The following is a 25,378-nucleotide window of genomic DNA, read 5'->3' on the forward strand; positions in this document are numbered from 1 at the left end:
TTTTGGCGAAACACATTTCTCCCGCATATCACACTTTTTTTTTTACTCAAAATTTTCCACGTAATGTTTACTTTGAAGAAATAACAAAAAATTGCAAACATTTCCCTAACTGTTGTAATCAAAGCTAAAACATAGTTATACCAAAAATGAGAAATATGACAGTACAAATAACACACGTGTCCACTGAAAATAACAACCAAGCAGTTATTCAGAAAACAGGATTTCTGTAAAAATACCTTTCATGTGATTGTTCATCATAATCAGCTTTATGCCTACAGTGATATTATTCAGCTAACCGTAGCAGCTATTGAATTACTACTGTATATCTACGCATGTTGTAGGAAACAGCCAATGTGAATATCATGAATCCCATTTCTGAACAAAATATATTCAATATCGTAATCCGTAAGCGAGTGTTAATTTGGCAGTCGTGTCACAGTTTGTGAATTAAAAACCAACCCTCCATTTATACACGCGTGTTTTCACGCTTGCGTATAACGTTTATATCGGGCATACAATGAGTGTTTGTACACTTGTTGGACTAAAATGTAATTCATTGTGATCATATGTCATGAACTAAAATGTCCGAGAAGAAAAGTTCATGATTGTTTACAGAGCGTTTCGTCACAGCTGGTTCATTTTTTTCTATTTGGAATGCTGCGTTGGCAGCTGAAGGGGGGTGCCCGACATTGATGAAAGGGGGGCTCAAGCTGTGCAATCCCTTCTATTAGCAGACGTCGTATTGCAACAAGGCTAAGGGTGGGCACACACACAGTGGACTTTTTTAGCCTGCGTTAAGTATAATGTTCACACCATCGCCACGGTGGAACTTAACGTTCAGGTCACGTGATGCATGACGATTACTGCAGACCCCTTGGGCTCTGTGCCCCCCTTTGCTCCACCCAAACCTTTATTGGCTGTCAATTCACTTAACGTTCATGTCAACTTTGAAAGTTCAACCTAGCGAGTTACAGTATATTGCCCGAAAAATCCTTACACACCTGTGATGTCACTTAAGGGAGGCTAATGTGGCTGTGTTTTTTCATCGTGTTAACCCTCTTTAACTGGTGAAGCAGTATTCTCTTTTGTTGCGTAAATATTATTTGGCCATAAATATCAAAATTGACAAATAGCTCTTAAAATGACAAGAAATATATTGCAATGTTTTGTCTATATGTAAACTCTCGTGACCGATATGATTCATAATTGGTTTCTTTTGGATCGGATCATGAAGGTACAAGGTCAATTAAAGCTATACTCATCCACCACCCAACAAAGCCAAACAAATAAAGTTTCTACGTTTGCAAATGTGTCAATTTATATTTGTTTATCAGCAAACCAGCACGTTGAATACCAAAGCGTGTTGTACACAATTGTCAGTGTATTTCCTGTTGCAGCTTATGCGTTTATTGTGTTTTTTAATGATGTTGTTATATATGTATTGTACTCAATTAATGGTTTATATTGTCACGTGGTTTGCCATTGTAAGAAAATAGTTTTAAAACATTTGGGTAGATACACATCCTATAATATTTGACCGGTAATGGTGCTCATCATTCCTTAACTTTTTTGTCTTTCTATACTTTAGGTTTGGGAAAACAATAATCAGAAGCTGATGTGCTGGAGAAAAGAAGAGGGGCAGTGGTAGCACGACGCAAGAGGTGACCATGAGTATTACGTATGACTCCGGAGGGGGCATTGGAGGAAACAGGATTAATAGACTGGAGCGAGAGGAATGCACCCTACGAATCTACCCTGGCGTCATCTCAGAAGACACCATCTACTGCCCCGTGCTGGCGCAGCGTGGGACCACGGCGGCCGAGGTGATCCAAACTCTAATCGAGAAGCTGCACTTGGAGCGGGGAACCTGCTACGTCCTGGCTGAGGTGAAGGAGTCGGGCGGCGAGGAATGGATCCTGAATCCCACGGACTGCCCCGCGCAGCGCATGCTGCTGTGGCCGCGCAGGGCGCTGGACGAGCAGTGTCAGCCGATGAAGTCGCGCGAGGACTACCGCTTCCTGCTGCGCGAAAAGAACATGGATGGCTCCATCCGTTACGAGGGTCCCCTGGACTCGTGGATGAAGGTGACGGAGGAGCGGCGGCGCATGGTGGAGCGCGGGTTTCTGCCGCAGCCCCTGCAGCAGGACTACGACGACCTGTGCCGCCTGCCAGACCTCAACGAGCGCACACTGCTCGACAACCTGCGCGTGCGCTTCAAGCAGGAGAAAATCTACACGTACGTCGGCACCATTCTCATCGCGGTGAACCCCTTCAAGTTTCTGCCGATCTACAACCCGAAATACGTACAGCTCTACGACAACCACGAGTTGGGTAAGCAGGAGCCGCACATCTTCGCCGTGGCCGACACGACCTACCACGCGATGCTGCGCCAGAAAACCAACCAGTGCATCGTCATCTCGGGCGAGAGCGGCTCCGGAAAAACGCAGAGCACCAACTTCCTCATCCACCACCTCACGGCGCTCAGCCAGAAAGGATACGCCAGCGGTGTGGAGCAGACCATCCTCGGAGCAGGACCTGTGCTTGAGGTAAGTCACAAGCTCTTTGGAGATTATGGAGCACCAATTTATGCAAATTGCACGTATGGTTTGTATGTATGTATTTGTATATATGGGTCGCGGTAGTGTAGAGGTTAGCGCACTGCGCTATGAACCCGGCTTCCCGAGTTCGATTCCCGCTCAAGGCCAACACCAGTGATGATTATCTGAACTGTTCTTGGGCCTCCCCTAGGTCGGCTCAGGCTCAAATGAGTATTGTGGTGCGGTTTTTAAAATATTTCCATGAGGGAGACAAAGGCGGCCTTGCGTGGTGCTAGCCACCCACCCCCTTCGTGTGCCATGCTGGCCTTCATAGGTGCTATACGCTAACAGCACTTGCCCCAACAGTTTGTCAAGGTTATGGAGGTGCGGGGGAAGGACAACAAACAACATAAAATGCAGTTCTTAAGAAATTAGTTTTCAATCTAGAATTAAAAGTGCATAGCTCCAGTGGCTTCCTGATATTGGAAGGAGAGCATTCCAGACGGCCGGAGAAGCGCATCTGAAATCGCGCAATGCAGTGGTCGTCTTTGTTCGAAGGTTATCCAAAAACGTCCACACTTAAATCCAAACTTGCCACTTTACAGTAATTTAGGAAATGTGCTACTCTGTTTTTGTCATTATGACAATAAATCCCAACCAACATTTGTAACCACAGAATCTGCTGATGTAATTAAGCCCCGCCCTTCCTCCCCCCCATTCATCTTGGGGTTTTGGAGGCTGTGGTCTGAGATAGTAAATCAGAGGAACGGGCTCTGCCACTGCGCCGACTGAAACCTGCTTTGAGTTCCCACTAGTGCCTTTAAGTAAAACGTATCAATGATAACTCAATCTTGGCTCATTTATCATTATCATCATCATTCATTCACCGCTGGATGAAGGCCTCCTGAGTGAAGTCCGTCACGATCCCGTCCCGTCCCCTCCATCATCCCTTCCTGAAACGTTTCTTGCTCAAGCCCACTTACTTTTCTTAACAGTGGATGTGATGTATTTAACTCGTGATCTCTACTCTGAATTCCTATTGTAATAGCTTAGTGTAATTCAATCATCTACCTCACCATTCTTCTTTGTGTATTCTTCAGCTTTCATTCCATTTTGCTTGTCATGTCCACGTTTCTGATTCATTTTTCTTCGAGGATGAGTGACCTTGAAGTCTTGGTTGCAGAACACAATGGACACTTTTAAAGTCGCATTTGCCAAAAAAGATGCCTTTAACAAACTTTGCACTCCAAGATTTGCGTCTTAATAAATGTGAGAGAAAAAAGCGTGGCCATAAAACAACTTTTTCTGCAAAGAGCAAATGTCAAGTGGCCTTGCCTCTGTCATCAGCCAAGGGATGTGTTTCTTGCAGAGCTCTAGTCCTGATCATTATCTTCACCTTCACCCAAACCCTACACGGAGCATTATTTTACTGCCTGTCATTTTATCACATCCTTATCTGTCAAAATTATGTTTTTTTCTTCTTAAATATTTCACTGAATATCCAAAAGTCAGCAAGTGACGTGCGGTAAGAGCTTGCAAGGTTTGAAAAATACACTGCATTTTTCCCACATGTCAGTCAGTGTTTTTTTTCTATTAATTAAACAATGCATTGGACATATGAACAATGTAAGGTTATATTAATCAAATGCTTCTTGATACCGTAACCTGGAGCCATGGAAAAAGTATAATTGCGTTTCTGGTTTTTTTTGTTACGCTTTCCAACTAAGGTTAAATGCATCAACTTTTTCTGTCTGTCTGAAATGCTATAGAATACCAGCCAAAGTGATCAAAGGGGCTGCTCAAAACTTGCAGGCAAAAAAATAATTGCTTAAAGGATTTGCTGCAATATCTGTGTCTTGAATTAACTGTGCAACGAAGAAATATGTTTTTCAAACGGCATGTAAAGATGTGTAAATAGCAGCATACAGCCTTTGCAGATGTATGCATAACTTATACAGGTAGGAACAACAGTTCCACACTGCCCACCAGGGATTATTTGTCTGTCAGTGCATAGCCCCTCCCAAACATGTACGCTCCCGGATTGGTTGAAGTGTGTCACGTGATCGCGAACTTTCTCTCGTGCACGAATGCGCTGTCCAACCAAGTTCCTACCTGCCCACTCCGAAGGAACGTGTTTTGGTACCTGGAGGTCACCATCAAAATTTACGTGAGGAAATGTGACTTTTGACTGAGAGACAGCTGTGGACCAGTTTTGTCCTGATCAACACCCATCAATACAGTAAAGTTACCAAAGCTCACTGCTGGAAATATCTGCCTTTGGAAACCGTACACGTGGAGTCGTCCCCAACATCTCTACACTGTGGGGGGCCCATTAGCTCGGCTAATGCCAACTATGATCAAATCGGTAAACGACGAGAAAAGCACATCTTTACACTCTTAGTTCTTTCGGTAAAGTCACGTAGGTAAAAAATGAAATTAAAATTAATAAAAATAAAACAATAAAAATCACGACGTTTCGGAGGCAACACAAGTCTCCGTCATCAGGTGGGACCATCACAGCCAGATTTGCTGCATCACTTGATGCAGCAAATCTGGCTGTCACTTGATGCAGCAAATCTGGCTGTGACGGTTCCACCTGATGACGGAGACTTGTGTTGCCTCCGAAACGTCGTTATTTTTATTGTTTTATTTTTATTAATCACTTTTTATTAATTTTAATTTCATTTTTTACCTACGTGACTTGACCGAAAGAACTAAGAGTATGAATCCTTGCAGTCACGAAAGCTTCAAATCTAGAATCACATCTTCACATTTATCAACTTGATTATTGGCCAATGAGAAGACAGGTTGAGGAAGCATTCTAGACCAGGCTATCATCAATTGTGTTGTAACAGTCTTTTTAACTGGAACGTACTTACACAAAGTGTATTGGAATGCAGGGAAATACATCACTTTCCCCTTAACTATTGCACTAATTAGCTGGGGATGGACATTTGTGATGTACGGACTCTTTATAATTGACACTTCCTCACTTGATATTCGAGACACTTCCATGCCGATGCAAATTTTCTTGATATAATTCAACGTGAAGTGGATTAAATATGTAAAGCAAATAGCCCCCAATCGTGATGAACATCTGATGACACAATGTTTCTCGACGTTATATCCATTGCGCAATGCAGATAAGGTAATTGGTTTTCAAATAATTTAACAGTCTGCTGCTAAATGACTTTACCGAAGGTGAAACTTCAACAGATGCTTGCTCATAGCATTTCTCCGCAAGGTTAAGTAAGAACACATGTAAATAATTAACCTTATTACGTATAATATATCATGTATGTATATGAAACATAATAATTAATCCTGACTTATATTTACACATCGCACATGCACGTGAGCTATATATATATACAGTGTTAACGATTGCAATTTGACTTTTTCTGTTAAGTTTAAAAGTTGAAACGTAATCTATCACACCTATGTGTACGGGTGAGAAAATGTTAAATTAGTTACCAAAATGTAGAGGAACGACGTCTCATGATCCATTCGCGGGCCTGGGCCAGCAATGCCTCGCGTGTTTACTTGTGGGTTTGGTTGCCTGCCAGTACGGAACGAGGTTGTGTTTTTTCCAGTGAACTGTTGTCATTACTGGGTCCGTTAAAATGGGAACGAGATAAATTGTATTCTCGTTAAATTCCAAGTGACAAGACCACAAATCAATGTTGAAGAGCATCTTATGAAGCGGGAAAGCGATAACCTGTCGCACCGAAAAAAAATTCCCTTCCATAAATTACGCATTCGTGGTTTTTAGTGTTATGTAGATTTTCTACGTGAATGTTTCCTTGTTAGGCACAACTAACAAGGAAGGCAGGAGTACTGTTCTTGCAGTTTCACATTGCATGTCAGGTGTTGTGAATGCAATCATCCAGACTCTCAAGTTGAGTGTGTCCGGCTCACCAGATTGTGGCTGAAAAACACAGGTAACCCCCTTCATTTGGCTGATTACGGCACTGTGTAACCGTATTTGTGCAGAGTGGCCACGTTATGCTGTGGTTGTGAAGAAGCTCATCACTCTCAACACACACGGAGTGTGGTCCTGAGGCCCCCCTCGGTCGACTCAGCCACCCATGAGTACCTCGTGTGGCGTGTAAACATCACCACTGGGGAGACAAAGCAGCCGGGCGTGATGTTGGCCACCCACCTCTATAAAGGCCGTGCCGGTCATTGCCGGCCTTTATAGGTGCTCGCGAACAGCACTTGCCCAAACAGTCTGTTAAAGAGTCAACAGCGGTTGTCCAAAAGATACTTTTGCCCTTGCCATAGGAATGTTGAAATTCTACCACTGCCATGTTCTTATTGATCAGTTGGTCACTTGGAGTTTCATGAATGAACTAACTGAAGTTGAATTTAAAGATGTATTGGGAATGTCTTTTTATGAATTCCAATATGCACGTACAAATAATATATTGAAGTAAAACAATCTCAGCGCCGTATTTGTACATCTCATATCATGTGGTGTTTAATGTCGCTTTTAGAATTCATGACAATTTGGTTTTGAGCCTTCAACATTACTCAGCGATTGGCTCTCATTTATGCTGATTGCTAAGGCTATTTGACTGTCCTATTCTAAAGTGACCTTGAGGCTAAAGCTTTGCATTCATAATGCAGAAGTTCAGGAATTCTTCAGAACCATCAGAGAAATGCCCATTGCTGATCTCGGAGTAGAAGTCACTCTTGTTGAACGCTTAACAATTCAAGGAATGGAATGTGAGACGTGTGAAGTATATACGTGTAGCCAAGATGCCAAAAAATAAATGACGAAAATGTTAATCCATTACCTGGAATTGACAGTTTCAAGTGTGACGAGTGATTGTTGAAGTTTGGCTGCAAACATTTTACAGAGCAACTGGATGAGGCCCATACTGGAATTTCAAGTTTCAAACAATGAGACCTTGTCTCCGATTGCTTAACCTCCTCTCACGCCTTGTACATATACGATATGTTCATTCTTTTAGGACATCCACAGTTATGTGCTAAATATGATAGGTACTAAAAACAAGTTATGTTATTTTCCTCCCCCTATTTGATTACATTCGTCACTTAGCAACAACATATAGATGCAATAAATAAGGATGCCTAACGTCATGTGCATCGAATTGATCTATGTTTTTCTATCTGTACAAGTTGTATGTAATATGTTCACATGGCCACCCTAGCCACGAGAGGCGGCTACATTTGATCGATTCTTGAATTGAATTTCGACGTCAGCAAATCAAAATCTTTGGGGGTTGAGGGGAGGAAATCTGCTGACCAGTGAGATGCGTAGCGCCCCCCCGCCCCCTGCCCCCCCGGTCTGTAGACTGGGGGGGCACGAGCAGCTCCGGGCACAGGGGGGCCTACACGGAGAACTCGCTGCCTCTCTGAGCAGAGCCACCGGTTCCCATTCACGGGGGTGGGGGGGGGGGTGTGCAGAGAAGGTATCCCACCGTGTGTCGCCAACCTTCACACAAAGTTGATGCAAGTTGATTTCGTCCCAAACAAAAATCAGGAAAATATATATCCACAATTGTACCGATAATTATTCCCCCACCTGGTTGGCTACGTAGGGTGCGAAATAAGTTAAACATGCATACATATAAACATGCAAACAAATATAAGTTAGAGTTAGTTGTTTCATTCTGATAATAATTTTCAGGGAGTTAAATATTTACTTTAATCTGAATATAAAACGTAGAGATAATTTCCATATGTTTCAGAGAAGCTACTATATCTCTTGGCATTTGACAGTTTAATACATGTTTGCCACATTTGTGGAAATTGTCGTCGTTTGAGTTTTTCCCCCATTAAATAATATTGGTTTGAATACTTGTAAAAAAGATTAACTTATGATCTTTTCATTCTCGCCTTTAGCAGCTGAACATTTGGCTCACCCTGACCAGAATAACTGTGTTGCAGTGTATTACTCATATAATTGAAACATTTTGAAATGCTTGAACAGATTTCGGCCATGATTTATGTACCAAACGATGTGGAGGATTCTTCATTTGATGTTGCTTCTATAAATAGAGCAATTAAGTCGGTTACAGCACTCAAGGTAAAAAGGTCAGGCACGTGCATAGTGCTCGTGTCATTGCAGTGACAGAAACTGCCCCTTGCAAGAGAACTCTGGCCATACTGGTCAGGTGGGTTAAGAGAGGTGAGCTTATCACCACTTGTGATCTTGCAAGGAGCTTACTGTAGTTGTAACTCTTCTTTCATGCGAGCTGGATATACGGTTATATTTTTCAAAATATTTAAAATAAAATGCTAACATTCCATGTACATTGATATTATATAAAATTGAGCTCCAAAATAATGTTTAAAAGAATAATGCCTCCAAATAAATCGCCCTAAACGTGCTCAATCTCATTAGAACTTAGAGGCTGAGCAGGTTTGAACCCGGTTAAGTCCTCTTACATACCACCAGCGCTTAGCAGTTGTTCGTCATGTAGCTGAGGTGCGGCCATGAATGACAGTGCCGAGTTGTTGGCCCCTCGCTTGCGTGGGTCGTCTCCAGGTATTCCATTTTCCTCCCACATGCCAAATACCCATTACGTTAATTTGACTGACATCCCCAACTCACACGCCATTTTAAAAAATAGTCTTGCCACTCAGGGAGGATTTCTGGGTAAATAATTGGCATTGTTGTTAATTCCAATAAAGGTTTGGTTTGAAGTGTTGATAAATTCGGAACAATCATTTGTGTTTAAAGCTCTTGGATGGGACGATTGATAATTGTATTGAAATGCTTAACTGGTAATTGACATACTTATGTGAATCAGTTTTTGCAAGTAGGTACAAAAATAACTTTTTAAATGACAGTTTCTATTTACGGTTGATTCAATTATAATGTTTGAGTTGGCTGTGTAGTGAGTGTTGTTCTCTTAGAGAGGAGGAATGTTCAGCATCCTGATATTTCCTCTGGAGTTCCGGGCGTGCCTAGAATCTAGCAAGGAGGATGTGACGAATGTAAATGACCTCATGGTCCTTTGGCAGTGCTGTGTTTTTCCATGTAAAAGTATATTTCGATCTTATCAGTACCCCATAGTGATGGCTGGAATTTTTTAAAAATCAATAGCTACATTTGAATGTAATAATCCTAAAGCCTGCACATTCGTTATAAAAATAGATGTTGCCACATGATTAACAATCATGTTTGCTCCAGATGGTTTATGAATGCATCAATGAAGCGTTAGACGTGTCAGATTGGACATATGTGTTTGATCCTCATGAATTCATTTTGCTGTTTTAGATTTACAATGAGGAATTCACAAATGTATCATTCAGAAAAACAACACAATTATACGTGACAAATGTTGGACTTATTCCTTGCCAACATACACTGTCATCATAAGACAGCTGTTGGCCTCTCAGTCATAGCATATGAATGCCACAAAGCCTCCTGATATAAATAGGGCCCTAAGTCAGACTGCACAGATGGCTGGCTGGAATTTGTTACTGCATTGGCCGCAATTTTTTTTCCCAGGGAGCCCCTAATGAGGAGAACAGCTGGTCGTGACCTCCAAAATTCCACGTTGATTGCATTCAGATCTCCCGTACAATAATGGTTTTGGCTCCCTTTTTGTTTCATACGGGACATGAAGTACGTTCACATGTTAATGTGTGTGTATTTTGAAAACGAAGTAAAGCATATTTTAAACAAAAAAGATCTGAATAATTAAATACATCAATATTGTACGTGTTTCAATGGAATGTTAAAGCTACTTTGTATCAGTGGGACTAGCACGTTCTCTATTGAATTATATTTACCATAAAAGAAACACTTCCAATCATTGTAATAACACATACTTGCCTTGAGCATTACAATAATCATATTAAAGTAATTGAATGATAGCTTAACAGAGTAAATGTGAAGTATAGCGTGAACATTGGTGAAAAGTAGAATATGTCCTTAGTATTCCTAATTTGTATATATATAAAAATAATTCTTCATGCCGGTGATTATTTAAATGTTTTGGCTGCTATTCATTTCCACGTAATAAGCCACTTCGTTGAGCTATCAGTTGTGGCTAGGTTGCTTCTGAAAAATAAACTGATATCTAAGTGGGCTTTACCTGGTGAAATAAAAGATATGTAGTTTTCATTTACATATATTTTAGTCATTCTCTTACATTTCCTATACTTCACACTCCAGTCGTGTTTTGTATTGCTTGTTGTTGTAACTTTCTGATCAGCTCCTACTGGAATCTGTGAAAAAGCTTTACAGCTCATTGGATTCCTTTAGTATAAATGCAGATTTTTATTCTGAATAGTGAAGAGGAGGGCCCAGAATTGGTTCAGGTATCACCACTCATGCGAGTCGTGGCTGGGAATTGATCTCAGGTCGCGAAGTTACAACTGCAGTGTGTTGACCATTGTGCCACCACTCTCCCCCCCACCCCTTTGCCTTACATCACAAAAATAGAATAAGCTACCAAGTGGTGACAGATTATGACCATTCATAATTCAATGTTGCATCACGATGTACATTTCCCAGTAAAAAATTACCTCCTTAAAGCTGTAGTCCTCACTATTTGACCACTGATGATAGACATGAGAGTGTAATACACCAGATTAAGACATTAATCAAATTAACTTGTCTCATTTATTTAAGCTGATTTCCTCTGGCTCAGTGTAGACCATTAAGTCGGTGCTTTTAGGCCACATAGTCTGGCATCGTACAAATGCCATGTAAAGGATATAGGAAGGGAGAATTTCCAACACCATTGAGCCACTTGATATACAAAAGCCTATTTTAGTGGGATTGTTATTTTGACCTAATTAAGGACACAAATGGCATGGTGATTAAAATGAATTGCAAAGGATCTTATATGCAAGATGTAATTTCAGTACACGTAATATCATTAATTGAAATGATTGAATTGTTTAGGGGAGTAATGCGTCCACTCTGTCCAAGGACTGAGATAGCACTGCCAATATTCACTGGCTGTCCCTTGGAAATAAAGGCAGGGCATCCTGTGTAGTGCATTTTATAATCTCAGCCTGGCCAACATTCCCACTGGATAAGTATGGACCTAACATTCTTCTGCAGCGCACAGTCTAGTGTTTGTAGTAACCCAGGAATTTTATGGTTATCAAAATAAGGGAAACTATCAATCTAAGGTTGAAATGTGGCTATGTTGTTTGAGCTATTTCCAAAAAAAAAGTGTTTAGCGTTTTGCCTGTATTCTGATGGCATGACAATTGTCAAATTGTTGAGAAGAAAAAAACCTCCAGAATACTTATTTATACTTCATTATCCATTGAAATGGCATACCTCCAGGAGATTCTTAGCAACTTTGTTTTTAGTGTGATGTTTCCATTTGGTAGTTTAGCCTTCAGGGCACAGGAGGGCACACACCTGTGTGTGTGTGAGAGAGAGAGCAGCGTGCACTTTGGACCATCCAAAAAACATTTTAATCCTTGATATCATCAAAGCTACTTTATGTATTTGTACCGATGTGACAGCTCAATTGCCAAAGGCATTTGAAAATATTTGTACCACTTTGGTGGTTTTCTGTTTGTTTTTTGTTGTTCGGTATAATTGCAGGTATATGTGTAGGGTTGCGCAAAATGCGTCAATCCTGCAATGAGCAAACGTTGCATGCAGAATGTCAACTTGGCAGGATGTTGTCTATCCTTTTGATTACCATGTTATAGGCACATGCCTTGGTAGCTGGATAGCCTAGTGGTAAGAACAGCTGTCATCATGCCAATGTTATTGGAGTTGTTTAAATGCCAACAATTGCCTGACAAGTTCTGCAGGTTATAGTTAAAGCCTGCTGTCTGCTGTAAAGTGCTTTAAAAAAAACCCTTGTGCACCATTAGTGAAGGAGGCAAATTGTGTATATTTATAATAGTCCATAGAAAATTCAGAAATATTCAAGTTATTAAATGAAATTACTAAACAAAGACAATAATAGCTGCCAACTATAACTCCAAAGTGGGACTCGATCAGCTGTGAAATCTGGCAAAATACAGTTGTGCTTATTTTCAAATGTTATGCTTAACCATACCCCAGAGTGCAAGCCAGCCATAGGATTACGCTATTGAGTGATATTGTCTGCATTTCCATTCCTTTCCCATTCCCCACAAATAAATTAAATTAATGTGTGAATTTTAAAGTGTGTATACAAGAGACCCTTGAATATCGCGGGGGGGGTGGGGTGTTACTTTTTTGGAATGTGCCACGAAAGCCAAATCCACGATATTCAATACTTAAGCCTTATCTAAATAATATGGTTAGGTACATGGCCACTAAAATAGGCGCATCACAATTTAACTAAGTCCTGTACTGTATATCAAATAAACTATAAACTTAATAATTTAAATAAACATGTAAAAACCCTATACAAAAAAACATTCCTACACAATACGTAGCACAATAAATCCTAAATAAATACTGTACTTAACGATGATCCAAAGCGAGTGTGTGTGTTTGTGTGCGAGTGGAGAGCGGTAGTGCTATGGTTAGCACACTGCACTACGAACCCGGCCACCTGAATTCGATTCCCAGTCACGCCCAACACCAGTGATGATTATCTGAATCAGTCCTGGGGCTCCCCTCGGTCGACTCAGCTTCAAATGAGTACCTAGCACGATGTGTAAATGTCGCCACTAGGGAGACAAAGGCAGCCGAGCATGGTGCCGACCACTCGCCCCCTTGTGTGCTGTGCCGGCCTTCATAGGTGCTCGCTAACAGCACTTGCTCCAACAGTCTGTAAAGCCTATACGGGGTATCTTTGTCCACGAGATGCTTGCACGGCAAAGGTTGAGGTGCGACTGACTGCCTCGTGTCCCCCGCCTGCCCCACACCACGGTACCAGCAAATTATACAGTACTTCCAGGTACAATATACCCGCGTTAGGCCAAAACAAACCCCTGCGATAGCTAAATTGCTATACAAAGAGGTTGCCCGCGATAGGTCGAAACTGCAAACGATGAACTCGCGATATTCAGGGGTCTCTTGAATATCCAGCCACACATCAAGATCACGGTGTACTCAACAATGGGGATACAAAATGGTGGGGGGGGGGGGAGATGCTCCTGTTTTGTTTTGCCGTCATCATCTCTCCCGGTATAGCAATTCAACAATCCATCTAGCACTCAACACGAGCTGATTTCATCGCTCCATCTCTATGGGTCACCCTCTTTCGAGTGTTCTTTCATTGTAGCTGCCACTCAATCCCCTCTATCAACGTGTTCAGTCTAAGATCACTTACTGTTTAGAACAGTCAAAGTTTACGTCTCTAAATTGCGTACGTTCTCTAATCCATGTTCCGCTCCAGTGTCTTTCCAAGCATGCACCTGTCCACGCTTCTTTGCGTACTTCATAATATAAATCGGTACACCAATGTGCCTAAAGAGAACATCTTAATTCAGTGTATATTTCCCTCAATGAAACGTGTGTCGTAAAAATTTAATTTGACAAGCAAACTCGATCAAAAGCTGAAAAGTTTGGGTGAGGCAACAATGCTTTAAAAACAATTTTCATCAGGATATTCTCTTCTGTCTCACGACGGTAGAATGCTTTGATAATGGGGGTTAAGCCTGATGAGACATTGTCCCTGAAGTCTGAGCCGTCAATGTGGTCTTGGATTGTTATTCCAGAAATGGCACAAACATTGTTTTATAAGCTTGGCCAACTCGACAATTTTGGAGCCAAAATGTCTTCTTCACCATTAAAAATAGTTGCGTTTGGCACGGAAGTCGTCCAGTTGGCAGCTGCCGTTGGATCTCATCCTTACTGAAGCACCACTCGATCTGGCCATTTCTCTGTCATGGGAAGTGTCAGGCGACCTTGAGTGATTGATTTTGTGACATTGTATTTCACTGGAAATTTACATTAGGATCATGTAATTGCATTGTGTAGCACTGGTCGCGACAACAACATATTTGTTTCTTTCCAACTTACTAACTGTGGTTTTATTGTCCTTTACTTTTATGCTTAGTGGAAAATCTCGCCATGTTCAAACCGACCAAATCTATCGGTTATTTGTCACAGTGGAGGCAAGCTACTGTAATGGGTAATTTAATCTCGGAGGAATGTCAAGGTTTGTAAATGCCGAACTGTGCATGTAATGGATTTGTTGTTTTTAAACATCTCTGACCGATTTGGCTAGCTGGTTGAGGACACGAACGCCAATAGTTCTAGATGCCTACCTGAGCCAAAGCAAAGTTCTCATGTTGAGGATGTGATATTGTGAGGTTTGGCATCAATGACCAAACAATATAAATAATATTATGGATTTGTCATTAACATTATCAAGCCCAATTGAAGGAGTGTTGCTTGTGTGAAGTCCTAGCTGGGCTGAAGGCCGAATTCTTCCCACAAGGACTCTTTCTTGCTTGTTCTAGTTGTTGTTGTGTCTAGAGTATTTTTACTCATGAGCAGATTGTGGGTTCCAATCCCATTTTGGAGGTTGACTTGGCATTTTATCTCTCTGGGATCATTAAATGGGGTGATATTATAATCAGTGGTTATCCTCTAGAGAAACACATGCCCCTATGTTGGAGATGCAACATTTCCAACACTGCCTAAGAATTGGCAATGGAGTTGGGTCGGAGCCATGCTGTTAGCACACTTTGTAATTGAGTGGCAGATATCTTCACCTGGATCAACTCCAGAGCCTGCGGGAGTCCTATGTGACACAGACACAGCAAACACACGTGTTTGTGTCAATATGGCACCCGAGACATGTGCTCGCTGTGACATCACAAGCCTCGCTCAAGCGTCCAGCAATGTAAGTTTAAAACATGGTGAGAAATACAGCATGTGCAGATTTAACTTAACTTAGTCTAGGTTAAATTATACTTACATGCAACATGGCTTAAAATAAAGTTGACAAAACATTGCATGCTGACCACCAACCCCAGCGGTCGTGTCTAGATTCCTGCCCAGTGAAGGTGCACCCCGAATGAGTCTGTCGCCAGGCCGCGGGAGGGAGGGAGATGGAGGTGGCGGGTATATATGGATGGAGGGGTTGGTGCGGATGGGATGGGTTGGGTGTGCCCTCGGTTGTGTTTCACAGGCCAGGGTAGGAATGAGTTGGACACGATTTGAAGTGGTCGTGGAAACGGAGCGTGACTCAACGAATTGACTAATGGCAAATCACCCAAGTGCACGGTTGAAGACAGTGGAGATGAGTTATGCCAAGTGGAGGCCCTGAGGTGTCACAATGTGATGTGTTACGTGCGTCTTGGCTCGTTGTGGAATTCAAAATTCTTTGCTCTTTGGGCGCTAACAAAGCTGACATAATTAGTAAGTGGAAGGAATAGGTGGTTAAACTAATGTTGAACTAAAGTGATGCATGCACTTCTAGTTTCTGTATTGTTGACCTGTTTCAATAAACCCAGTGCGCATGGATGTAACATGTATGTATGTTAAACTTCTTTTGCACCCTACATATCCAACCATGGGGGGGGGGGGAGCGGGGGCTTCTTTAGTCTCTGCCGTTTTTGGCCACGGCATTTGTGATCTTTTAGCCAGCAAAAAAGCACACGCACAAAAAACCCCATCGGTGCCTGCAACAAGCCGTCTCCACAGGAAGTGGTGCACAGCTTTTCATGTGGTTGTGTTAATATGTAACTTTCTCAAAGCATGATCTGACAATTTTCTTTTTGTATTGACGATTGTTGTATTTTAGTTGAATGACATTCAGATGCCACACGCACAATAAACATTGTCTAGCCCAACAGCCGATGGCAGATGTTCATTATTGTCCACAATGCTTCAAAGGACATTGGTGCCATGCTGTGATTTTATACAAATACACAAAACTGTTTTCATGAACTGAGTTTGGCCATGAAACCAAATATCTCGGGCTAAATTGCAGTTGTAAACATTTTGGATTTTTATACATTCAAGATGTGGACAGTGGCAGTTTCGGCTATGTAGGAGATAATCGTATTGTTCTTGAATAAAAGCAATAACGCGTGAGCTTAATGCATCCAGCTATACACGCATTTCACAGTTGTTAGACAGGGTAATCGGAGCAAAGCGAATGCTGAGACGGGCATGATGTATCTATTGTGTAAAACATGGGACATAGGCAAATTCGGATGTAGACATCTGCAAACACATCACATACACAGAAAGATCTCGTAAATTTTGTCATGGAAATGTCATCATAAAGCAAGCCGGCTTTTCATGGGGGCTTTAATCTGTTTGTGCCCCTTCTGCAAATTGCCTGTTAAGATCCCTGACTGCCTGCACAAGATTAAGCGATCCCAGTACAGTGTATGTGAGCACATGGGTAAATAGTCCACCTACTCACATAAAATGGCATATGTGATGAACCACGCTTGGCGTCTGTAGAAAAAAAACTGCTTTAGTGAGACTATGAAATGTTAGCTTGAAGGAATATGGACCATAATAAAAAAGCATTGCACAATGGTGGATGTGGTTGGTTGAAGTGAGGGTATTGTGTTTTAGCAGGATTTATAATATTAAGCCAACACATTTGAGTGCCCTGTAATATTTTTGAAAGGGTCGTCTCTTTTTGTGGTTATATGAGAGTATTGTGTGCAAGGAGAAGAAGTAACAAAACAAACGAATAAAATATGACACACGTTTAATGGTATTTACATAGGTCCATATTTGTGGAACCTTGAAAAGAATTTGTATTTCTCATTTTTACTTTGTTCTCTTAGGCAGACGCCACAGAGAACATACATGACGAATAACCATACTGTGTTCAAAATGAATGTAAAACAAATGTGTGAAATTGATACATTCAGTACCTAATATATGACACTATTTTGAAGCAAGATATATTTATGACGTAGTGCATTACCTTATTTACATATTTATTAAGGGAAAAGTAATTTGAAATCACCAGTATTTCCTGCTATATTTTAATGAGGTCCCAAGAAACAGAAGAAAGCAGTGCTCATATATATATGTGTAAAACATGTGATGCAAGTGCTGTTAGCAAGCACCTATTCACACCAGCGCAAAACATAGTTTCATGGGAAACAGCACACATATGTGCCTTGGTTTCCCCTGTGCTCATGTTAACACTATGAACTCCTTGCAAAGTCAACCCTGTGAAGGCTCAGACCAGGTATACTTTCCAAGTTACAAAAATGTGCATGACCATTATTTTAACACTAGTCACCACGATCTAACACAGGACCCTAACCACTACCAATGCTGCACAAACTACACGATAAACTCCACTTGTCTGTATTGATATGGGAGCAGATTATGTTCTCTGCTTATCCCCTCACTTTACTCTTATTCGCACAAAGGCACAGATAAGCATGAATACTAGGGTAAATTGTAGGTCACTTCTAGATGACTCCTGTTGTCTGATTCGGTTATAGGTTGAATGTATCATACACTGTGACCACTGGCAAGTGAAACATGGAACCATCACTCTTATCCCACTGTTGCCATCACTGCTTGCTCCGCATGCCCAGCCACCGCATGCCCAAACAGCTTCTGTTGGCGCGGCACAGGCTGCAGAAGAGATGGACTGATGTGGTATAGTAGGATGTGGAGTTTATTGGACTTGCCGATGACTGGTACCAGCAGTGTCAGGATCTGCCTCTGTGAAGGAGGTTCGTGAACAACGCTGCTGGGGAGTTGGAGGCAGTCAACCTCCACCAACAACGGAGAACAGAGGAGCGATGCTCACAACAACGAGCGTCGCTTCGGGTAGCTAAAACGCAGAAAGTTAGCACAGTGGGGAGCACAGCTGGTGCATCTGCCACTGCCAGTCATCTCAGTCACAATGGCACCTGAGTGTGTCCGGTGATCTGCAAGCGGGCCTTCGACACTTCACGTGGCCTCAATGTGCACCTGGCCTGTCACAAGCGCTGTGGTGATGTCACCGTCACTTCGTGGCGAACGGCGGTTGTTCTTGTTGCTTATACTGTAGAAGTGTAATCAAAAACGACGTCAGGTATTCTGTAGATGGTGTTTTTCATGCCCCCTAGGTTTTGCGCACAGTCCACACCTTTGTGTGGGTTTTCGGATACATTTTCCCACCACTCCCAGGTTACTACCCTTATTAATCGGTAAGGGCCTTGAATCATGATGATTATCTCCTCTTCTCCGATTAGCAGGGTTGGCTACGTACGGTGCCATAAAAATTCAATATACATCAAATGGATGGTGATGAAAATAGCCAAGAGGTCGATTTTTCTGTAAACCCACGGCCTCATTTACATCGTACAAAGTGTATAAGATATTTTTTATAGAACATCACAGATACCAATGCAGTAATAGTGCATTTGACTGACTGCACAACGCTCTAAAGGCAGCTTATGAATAATGCATGGCGGAACAGCATGAAGTGGTTTGGATTGGAAGCTATCTTAATTATTAAATTAACTTCATGAATTTCTTCACTTTATAAGTTGTTTCCAGTTTCATGACATTTTAAAATCGTGCTCACATTTCCTGTAAATCTTAATTACGAATATTCTTGGCACGTTTTCATTGTTGTTCGAAATAACGCCGAGATTTCCTTTGGCTTACATTTCTACTCTTTGGTTCTTTTGGTAAAGTCACGTAGATAGAAAAAATAACTAATAAATCTCGACGTTTCGATAGCAACACAAGCAACCGTCTTCAGGTGAAACAATACAGCAGGCGGACTGCTGAGGAGGAAATGTAGCGAGAGAGCTGCTGCAACTAAAGGTTATAGACGTTTGTGGTGGGTACAACCCAGTGGGCGGGACTCGGGATGGAATTTGCAAGTAAGCGTAATCGCAGAGAGGTTTAGAGGTTGACAGTAGACAGGCATTGCGACAATAAATACATTATTTTGATCCTTAAACATCCCACGTGCAGCTGGACTGTGACTGCAGAGGCCAATTTTAAAGCAACGTCTTTTAAAACGAATCAGAAAATACACGGGGGCACCTCAGCAACCCGGCTACAAAGCGCGGCTGCAGTTACATTTAGAATTGCATCGGTATTTTTCTTTCTCACACATATTTGGCACGTTTCAGGAAGGAACCCTGCCCCCATTGTCTCAAAGAGGAAACAGACGAAATGTTCAAGAGGTTAGCACGATTTATTTAATTAATTCCTTATTTTTGCTACAATCCTGCGAATATATTAAGAATTAATCATTGACATTAGGACAACTCATTTCATTCATGGATATGTGTGTTCGAGGTGCAATGATCTGGCCCTGTTTTAACTGAAATTGACACAATTTATTGCAACAAGAATATTACTTTTGGAATACTTGTGAATATAATGGCCTCTGGTGGCTGGAGGTGTCACTTGAACCCCTTGCGTACAACATACAGGAATTGAAAAACTAGCTCCTTAAGCGATCCAGTGAATGTATCATCAGCTTAAGTGGCACCACGGTGGCTAGGAGACGTTATCTTCCTTGCTTGGTATGCAGGAGGTCGTGGGTTCGATCCCAACTCTTGACGCCTGCTGTATATTTGAGTTTACATGTTCTCCCCAGTGGTCACTGTGAATTTTTCTCCGGGTTCTTTGGTTTTTCCCTCTGCATTCATAAACGTGACTTTAGAGAATTTGGCTGCTATAAATTTCCAAGTGATGACAAGCCACTTCGTTGAGCTATTATTTGTGGCCAGGTCACTTCTAATGTGCTAATAGCTCAGTGGGCCTTACCTGCTAAAATAAAAAATAGTTTAGTTTTAGTCGTGATTTAAGGTTCATTATCCTCGCATTGTTCACATTTTTATTCATGTAATGGATATTTTATAACTCTTTGCATAACAATGTGCAACGCATTTACATGTTTGGTTAGTTGCGGTTGAAAACATACTTCTTTCTTTCGTGTCATCAATAATGTAAAGGCAATCCAGGTTAAATAATCTGACACACTCTACGACTACTCACGTGGCATGTGAGATTATTGTTGAACTGTATGCCTACATTCATTAAAAGCTTACACGGCTTTAGAATGTAATTAATGGCACTGATCAAACTTCCCCAAGGCAGGGTCCTCCTGAAAAACTCAGAGGGCCACTCATTATTGTTAGTATACACTATTGTTATATTCTTATGACATGTACTCTGATGATATTTATATTATTCTACCTAGTTATTTGACATATACAGGCACTATGAAGCAAGTGAAAGCCCCACTGCTGAGCCGTTTATTGTAGTTGCAATCCTATTGTGGGGCTCACTCTCTCCATTGGACAACCACTGTTGACTTGGTAGCCGTTTTATCAGCCCCGAATGGAATGATGAGCCCCGTCAACAGCCCCACCCAACCGGATCTATAGAAAATAATCATAAATGCCACTAATTCTAGATTTGAAGCTTTCGTGACTGCAAGGATTCATACTCTTTGGTTTTTTCGGTAAAGTCACGTAGGTAAAAAAGAAAACAACTACATTAAATCTTCACCTGAAGGACGCTTGTGTTGCGCCCGAAACGTCGTGATTGAATGTAGCTGGCAAAATATTTATTTATTTTTCCCTACGTGACTTTACCGAAAAAAAAACCAAAGAGCATAAATGCCACCGTTGTAACTAAAATGAACACAGTAGCTGCACTAGACTATCTAATTGCATTATGTGCCATAAACAAATAATAAAGCTATCAACCAACAGACCTGGACAATGAAAAAAATATGCATTGTAAAATACAATACTCATATGTTCGAGGCCATAAAGTTCAATATTTGCTTTTGGAATTTGCCATGTAATCTTCATTCACCACGGTCTGCTCTATTGCTCCGTTAGCACACGTTACCGGAGGTCATTCTTATGTTTATCAATTCGCAGTGCAAGTAAATGTGGTTCATGTAGACAAGAGTCGACTTGAATTCCCTGGGGCCCTCTTTACAAAGGGGGTCACCTTCATGGTCTATCCACTCGCTCATCAGAATGCATCAGTCGCGAGCAGTATTATTGCCAACGGAGGCAATTGACATAATTATGCGTCCATATGTACGTCCATTCAATTGTGGACTCTTGTGTTACATTTACACACGTGTGTGTGTGTGTGCGTGTGGACATTAGCATTCATTACAACTGTACATTCCTCAATCCTCGAAATTTGTTGTTCATCTGGATTCCTGCATCCACAGTATCCAGAGAATTTGCAATATTGCAGACACCACTAATCTGAATACATTTGATGGAACTTCATTGTGAATGCAGTGAAATGCATGCGCTCATGTATAATGTTTCCTTGTGATGCTGTGTGATCGATAAAACACAGCTGGCCCTTGCCGTAGAAATGTGGAATGTTTCCCCCCTTGTTCAGGACTGTCATTTATGAGCACCATCCCATGCTCAATTCAGCGGGGAGTTTCTTTGACATATTGAGTAAACTATGCTAGACGAACTCGTATCATGGTGTAATGCCTTGAATATACTAGGACAGCTGGAGACAGTTGATATGTTACAGTTATCACTCACAGCCATCAACACCCTTTGGTGCTGTTCTCATGAGAACTCTGCCCATTGACCACCTGTACCATAAATAAATTAAATAACGCGCTAGCTCCCAGGGGGTGTTCAGTAGGAACCGTGTTCCCAGATATAATATACCAATCGCTTTGCACACGATGTTGGCACTGCTGGATCACCATCGGCAGGAGACTATTGTAATGTTTCATTCTCAGCCAGCTGATGCTAGTGTCCTGCCCTGCTGCATGAGCTGCCTCTCATTCTTGGGGTAGCAACACGTCATGGAATGGTGGCGTCTCGGGTAGAACTCTGCTCACATGCAAGGGGAGTGCCACAATGTGGGTGGAAGAGAGTGGCTGCCCATAATGCCAAACTCAGCGTTAACCTGACGAGCAAGCGCATCCTCAATGTGAGTGCCCAGTGGGTAGCAGCAGGGGCGCAGGCCAGGGTGTGGCACAACAACGACAAAAACGCTGTGAACCGGTCAAGGGCTCTCAGAGGGGGACCAAAGCAGGCTCCGGGGAGGTCCTTCCCTCAGTGGGTTTTCGCCGGTTATGAGTACCGGTGGCCTGTCATATCCCTGAACCCCGCATACCACCTTTCTCAACAAACAAATGAATGCTGCCAATTTTTGCCAGTCATAGCACATTCATGGCCTGTGTCGGCAGAAATACATGATGACAATGATGATGCAGAAGTACGATTCATAATTGCCCTCTTTTTGGGTGGTGATGAAGACGATGATGATGGCAATGGTTACATATGAAGAAGGTGATGGATAATGATGACTGTGACGGATGGTGCTGGCCACCCACCCCTTCATTTGTCGTGCCGGCCATGGTAGGTGCTCGCTAATAGTGTGAAAAGGTCGTCAACATAGCGTGCAAATGTTCATATACACATTTATTTTGTTATTTTGTGAATGTTTTTCTCTTGTAATCATTTGTATGTGGATATGATCGTTCAGGTAACATCCAAAACCGTTTGACGTCTCTCTAAGGGATAAATTAACACACTTTTTATAGCATAGCGTCTACAAATCAGTACATGAGACTGTTCTATCTCACCAGAGCGTGCATATGAGAGAATTTCTTGGGAGTTCATTTTGTTCTCACGATGCTGATGAAATATTTGCCCTCACTGACGTTGCCTTGTGAGAGATTTTGCAACGTTGAGGCCGAAGTGCAGTCGAAGCTTTGCGTGGGCACGGCCATCCGTGGTTGCACAGATGGCCGTGCCCCCACAAGGTGGGGGGGGGGCAGTGCAGGAGGAGTAGGCCTTGTCCAGAGCCCGGCTTCAGCACCCGTGGGAGAACACAAACCATTCCCCCGCTCCCCCCCAGCTCTGTGCTTCCGCCTGCTTCAGCAGGGTTGTGTGCTGCCTCTGTTGATAATGTGTACGCATAGCGTGGTGTTAATTCCATTGATCTAGTTTAAATAATATGATAATTTGGTCTTGCCGCCCCCCCCCCCCCCCGACCAAAATATTTTTTCTTATTCTACTTTACTTGCTTTTGATTATGATGTGAGTTGATGGTCTGACATGATAATTTGACTCTTTAATAAAAAGAGGGGGAATAGCCTAATAATTGAATGATTGCCATATTTGCTCCTATTTTATCGTGTATGTAAATTAGTTTTTATATATATAAAGCAACATAACAGCATGGTCTTATCAAATGTTTATCATTTGTTTATTTTGGGTGCAAATAAATGCTGATATTTTAGCAGTGAAATCTCATAACATTAATTATTTAAGCACATTTCACTCCTCAACGTAAAACATAGCTTACCGTAGGAATGAAATATGTCCCAGAAGGGGTGACGCTGGAATTTGCCCTGGTATCCTTCAATGGCCGGGTATCTTTGCCAGCAACCACCACAGACTGCATCTTATTAATGGGTTTTCTTGCCGCTCAAGGGAGGGCTGGCGGGTGGGCGGATGGGGGCTGGTGCGTGCAGGTGGCTGTGTGAAAGCAAAAGGTCCTCTCCACTCAATGCTGGCGCAAAGTGCTCTTCTTACATGCACTCCTAGGACCCTAAACCAACCTAGCCACTGAACACAGTTGAACTTTTATCAGCATTGTAAATCGCGTGGTTTTTTTTAAACTGTCGATAGTCAAGAGCTGTTGCCTGTGAGTTCGTAGAGCACAGCCGCAAGTTTGGAATACATTGGGTTGGGGTCAATAACGGTCGCTTGTGTGCATCGTAGGCAGAAGGGAGTGAAGATCGGCCAAGTCTTTTTTTTTCTTCTCATTTTGGCAAGTTCTGAAAAGTTCTTCGCCTTGGATAGAATGCGACTGCACCGTGGCCCTCAATGGCATCTCCCTGAGCTGCTCCCACCGCTAGGCATGATAGTGAGATGAACATGAATAGTGTTTTGTTCGCTATTCAACCGGCAGCTAAAGTAAGCATAGGACATTCGGAGGGGGGGGGGGGGGTTTGCTTAAAATACACAAAGCCATTTTTCAGCCTTCGACTTGAGAATAAATGTTTATTTACGTTGCTGCAACTGAAGACAGTTTTTGTTCGTTATGTTCGTGATGTACAGCTGCCATGGTTAGAGTACGCGATTTTATTCATTGAAAAGTTTCCACGAATGCAAAGCACACCATCTAGAAACATTCATTTAATTGTATTGTATCCTGTAGTTTAATTTCCAAAATAAATTGAGCTGGCGTATCACCTTGTGGGTGATCCACTTACATTTTTATTGTTTAAAGTATAAGAATGATTATTATTACTTCAACTTCTTGCATGTTCTAATAATGTAAATAGTCGGTGGATAATCAATATATAGGAATGAGTTCATTGCGACATGAATAATTTGAGTAAGGCATATTTAGTCTGCCGTCAATAATTTGCATGTGACTGATTTGAAAGACCATTAGGCCTAACCAGACCGATAGATAGACACACCGCAGAAGGAACTGCTAATGATGAACACCTATTGTCGACTGTTCTGTTTGATACGCTGGAGAGAGACTTGAAGGAATAAGATGAAAATCAGACCTACTCTTGTCATTATAACTAGGTTAATATATATTTCCTTCCAGAAGTGAACATAGCAAAGGCTGGTTATCAAAAATCTGACTATTGCCGTCCTGGTCATCTGATAATCATAATACTGTAGTCCACAACTGATATTTCGCATTTACTGAATGGGAAAGATTAGGTTCAAGGCATTGATATTTTGCATTCAATTCTAACCGTCAACACTCTAATTGGATGTAAATTGGAGTTTCCATTTGTTCTCAGAGCTCCGCAGCTTTAGAAATACAAGCCTAACATCGGTTCTTTACATATCATATTTTAAATAACAGCAATAGGCCACCATTTCTTTCAATTTATGTCTGACTTTTGTTGAAGAAAATGGCAGTGAAAGTGCATCGAATTAATATCATCAATGAGCCATTAACTATCGTATGTAACATGCACGATGGTATGAAGCTAGGGCAAGTACTATTGCTCAAACTTCCA

The 25,378-nt window shown here is 41.8% G+C and overlaps 1 protein-coding gene across 11 annotated transcripts in view; it reads left to right on the forward strand.

Moving 5' to 3' along the window:
* The window catches only part of MYO9A (myosin IXA), a 185,203-nt gene that overhangs the window by 46,919 nt on the left and 112,906 nt on the right, over nucleotides 1–25,378 (forward strand). For all 11 annotated transcript variants that reach the window (XM_061557963.1, XM_061557970.1, XM_061557972.1 and 8 more), the window contains exon 2: nucleotides 1,589–2,546. In XM_061557963.1, the coding sequence (XP_061413947.1) occupies nucleotides 1,668–2,546 (879 nt within the window). In that variant the 5' untranslated portion in view covers nucleotides 1,589–1,667. The remainder of the gene's footprint in view (nucleotides 1–1,588; nucleotides 2,547–25,378) is intronic.

Source organism: Lethenteron reissneri, chromosome 24 (genome assembly GCF_015708825.2).
Source record: "Lethenteron reissneri isolate LAM-NWPU_2019-01 chromosome 24, ASM1570882v1, whole genome shotgun sequence".
NCBI lineage: Eukaryota > Metazoa > Chordata > Hyperoartia > Petromyzontiformes > Petromyzontidae > Lethenteron > Lethenteron reissneri.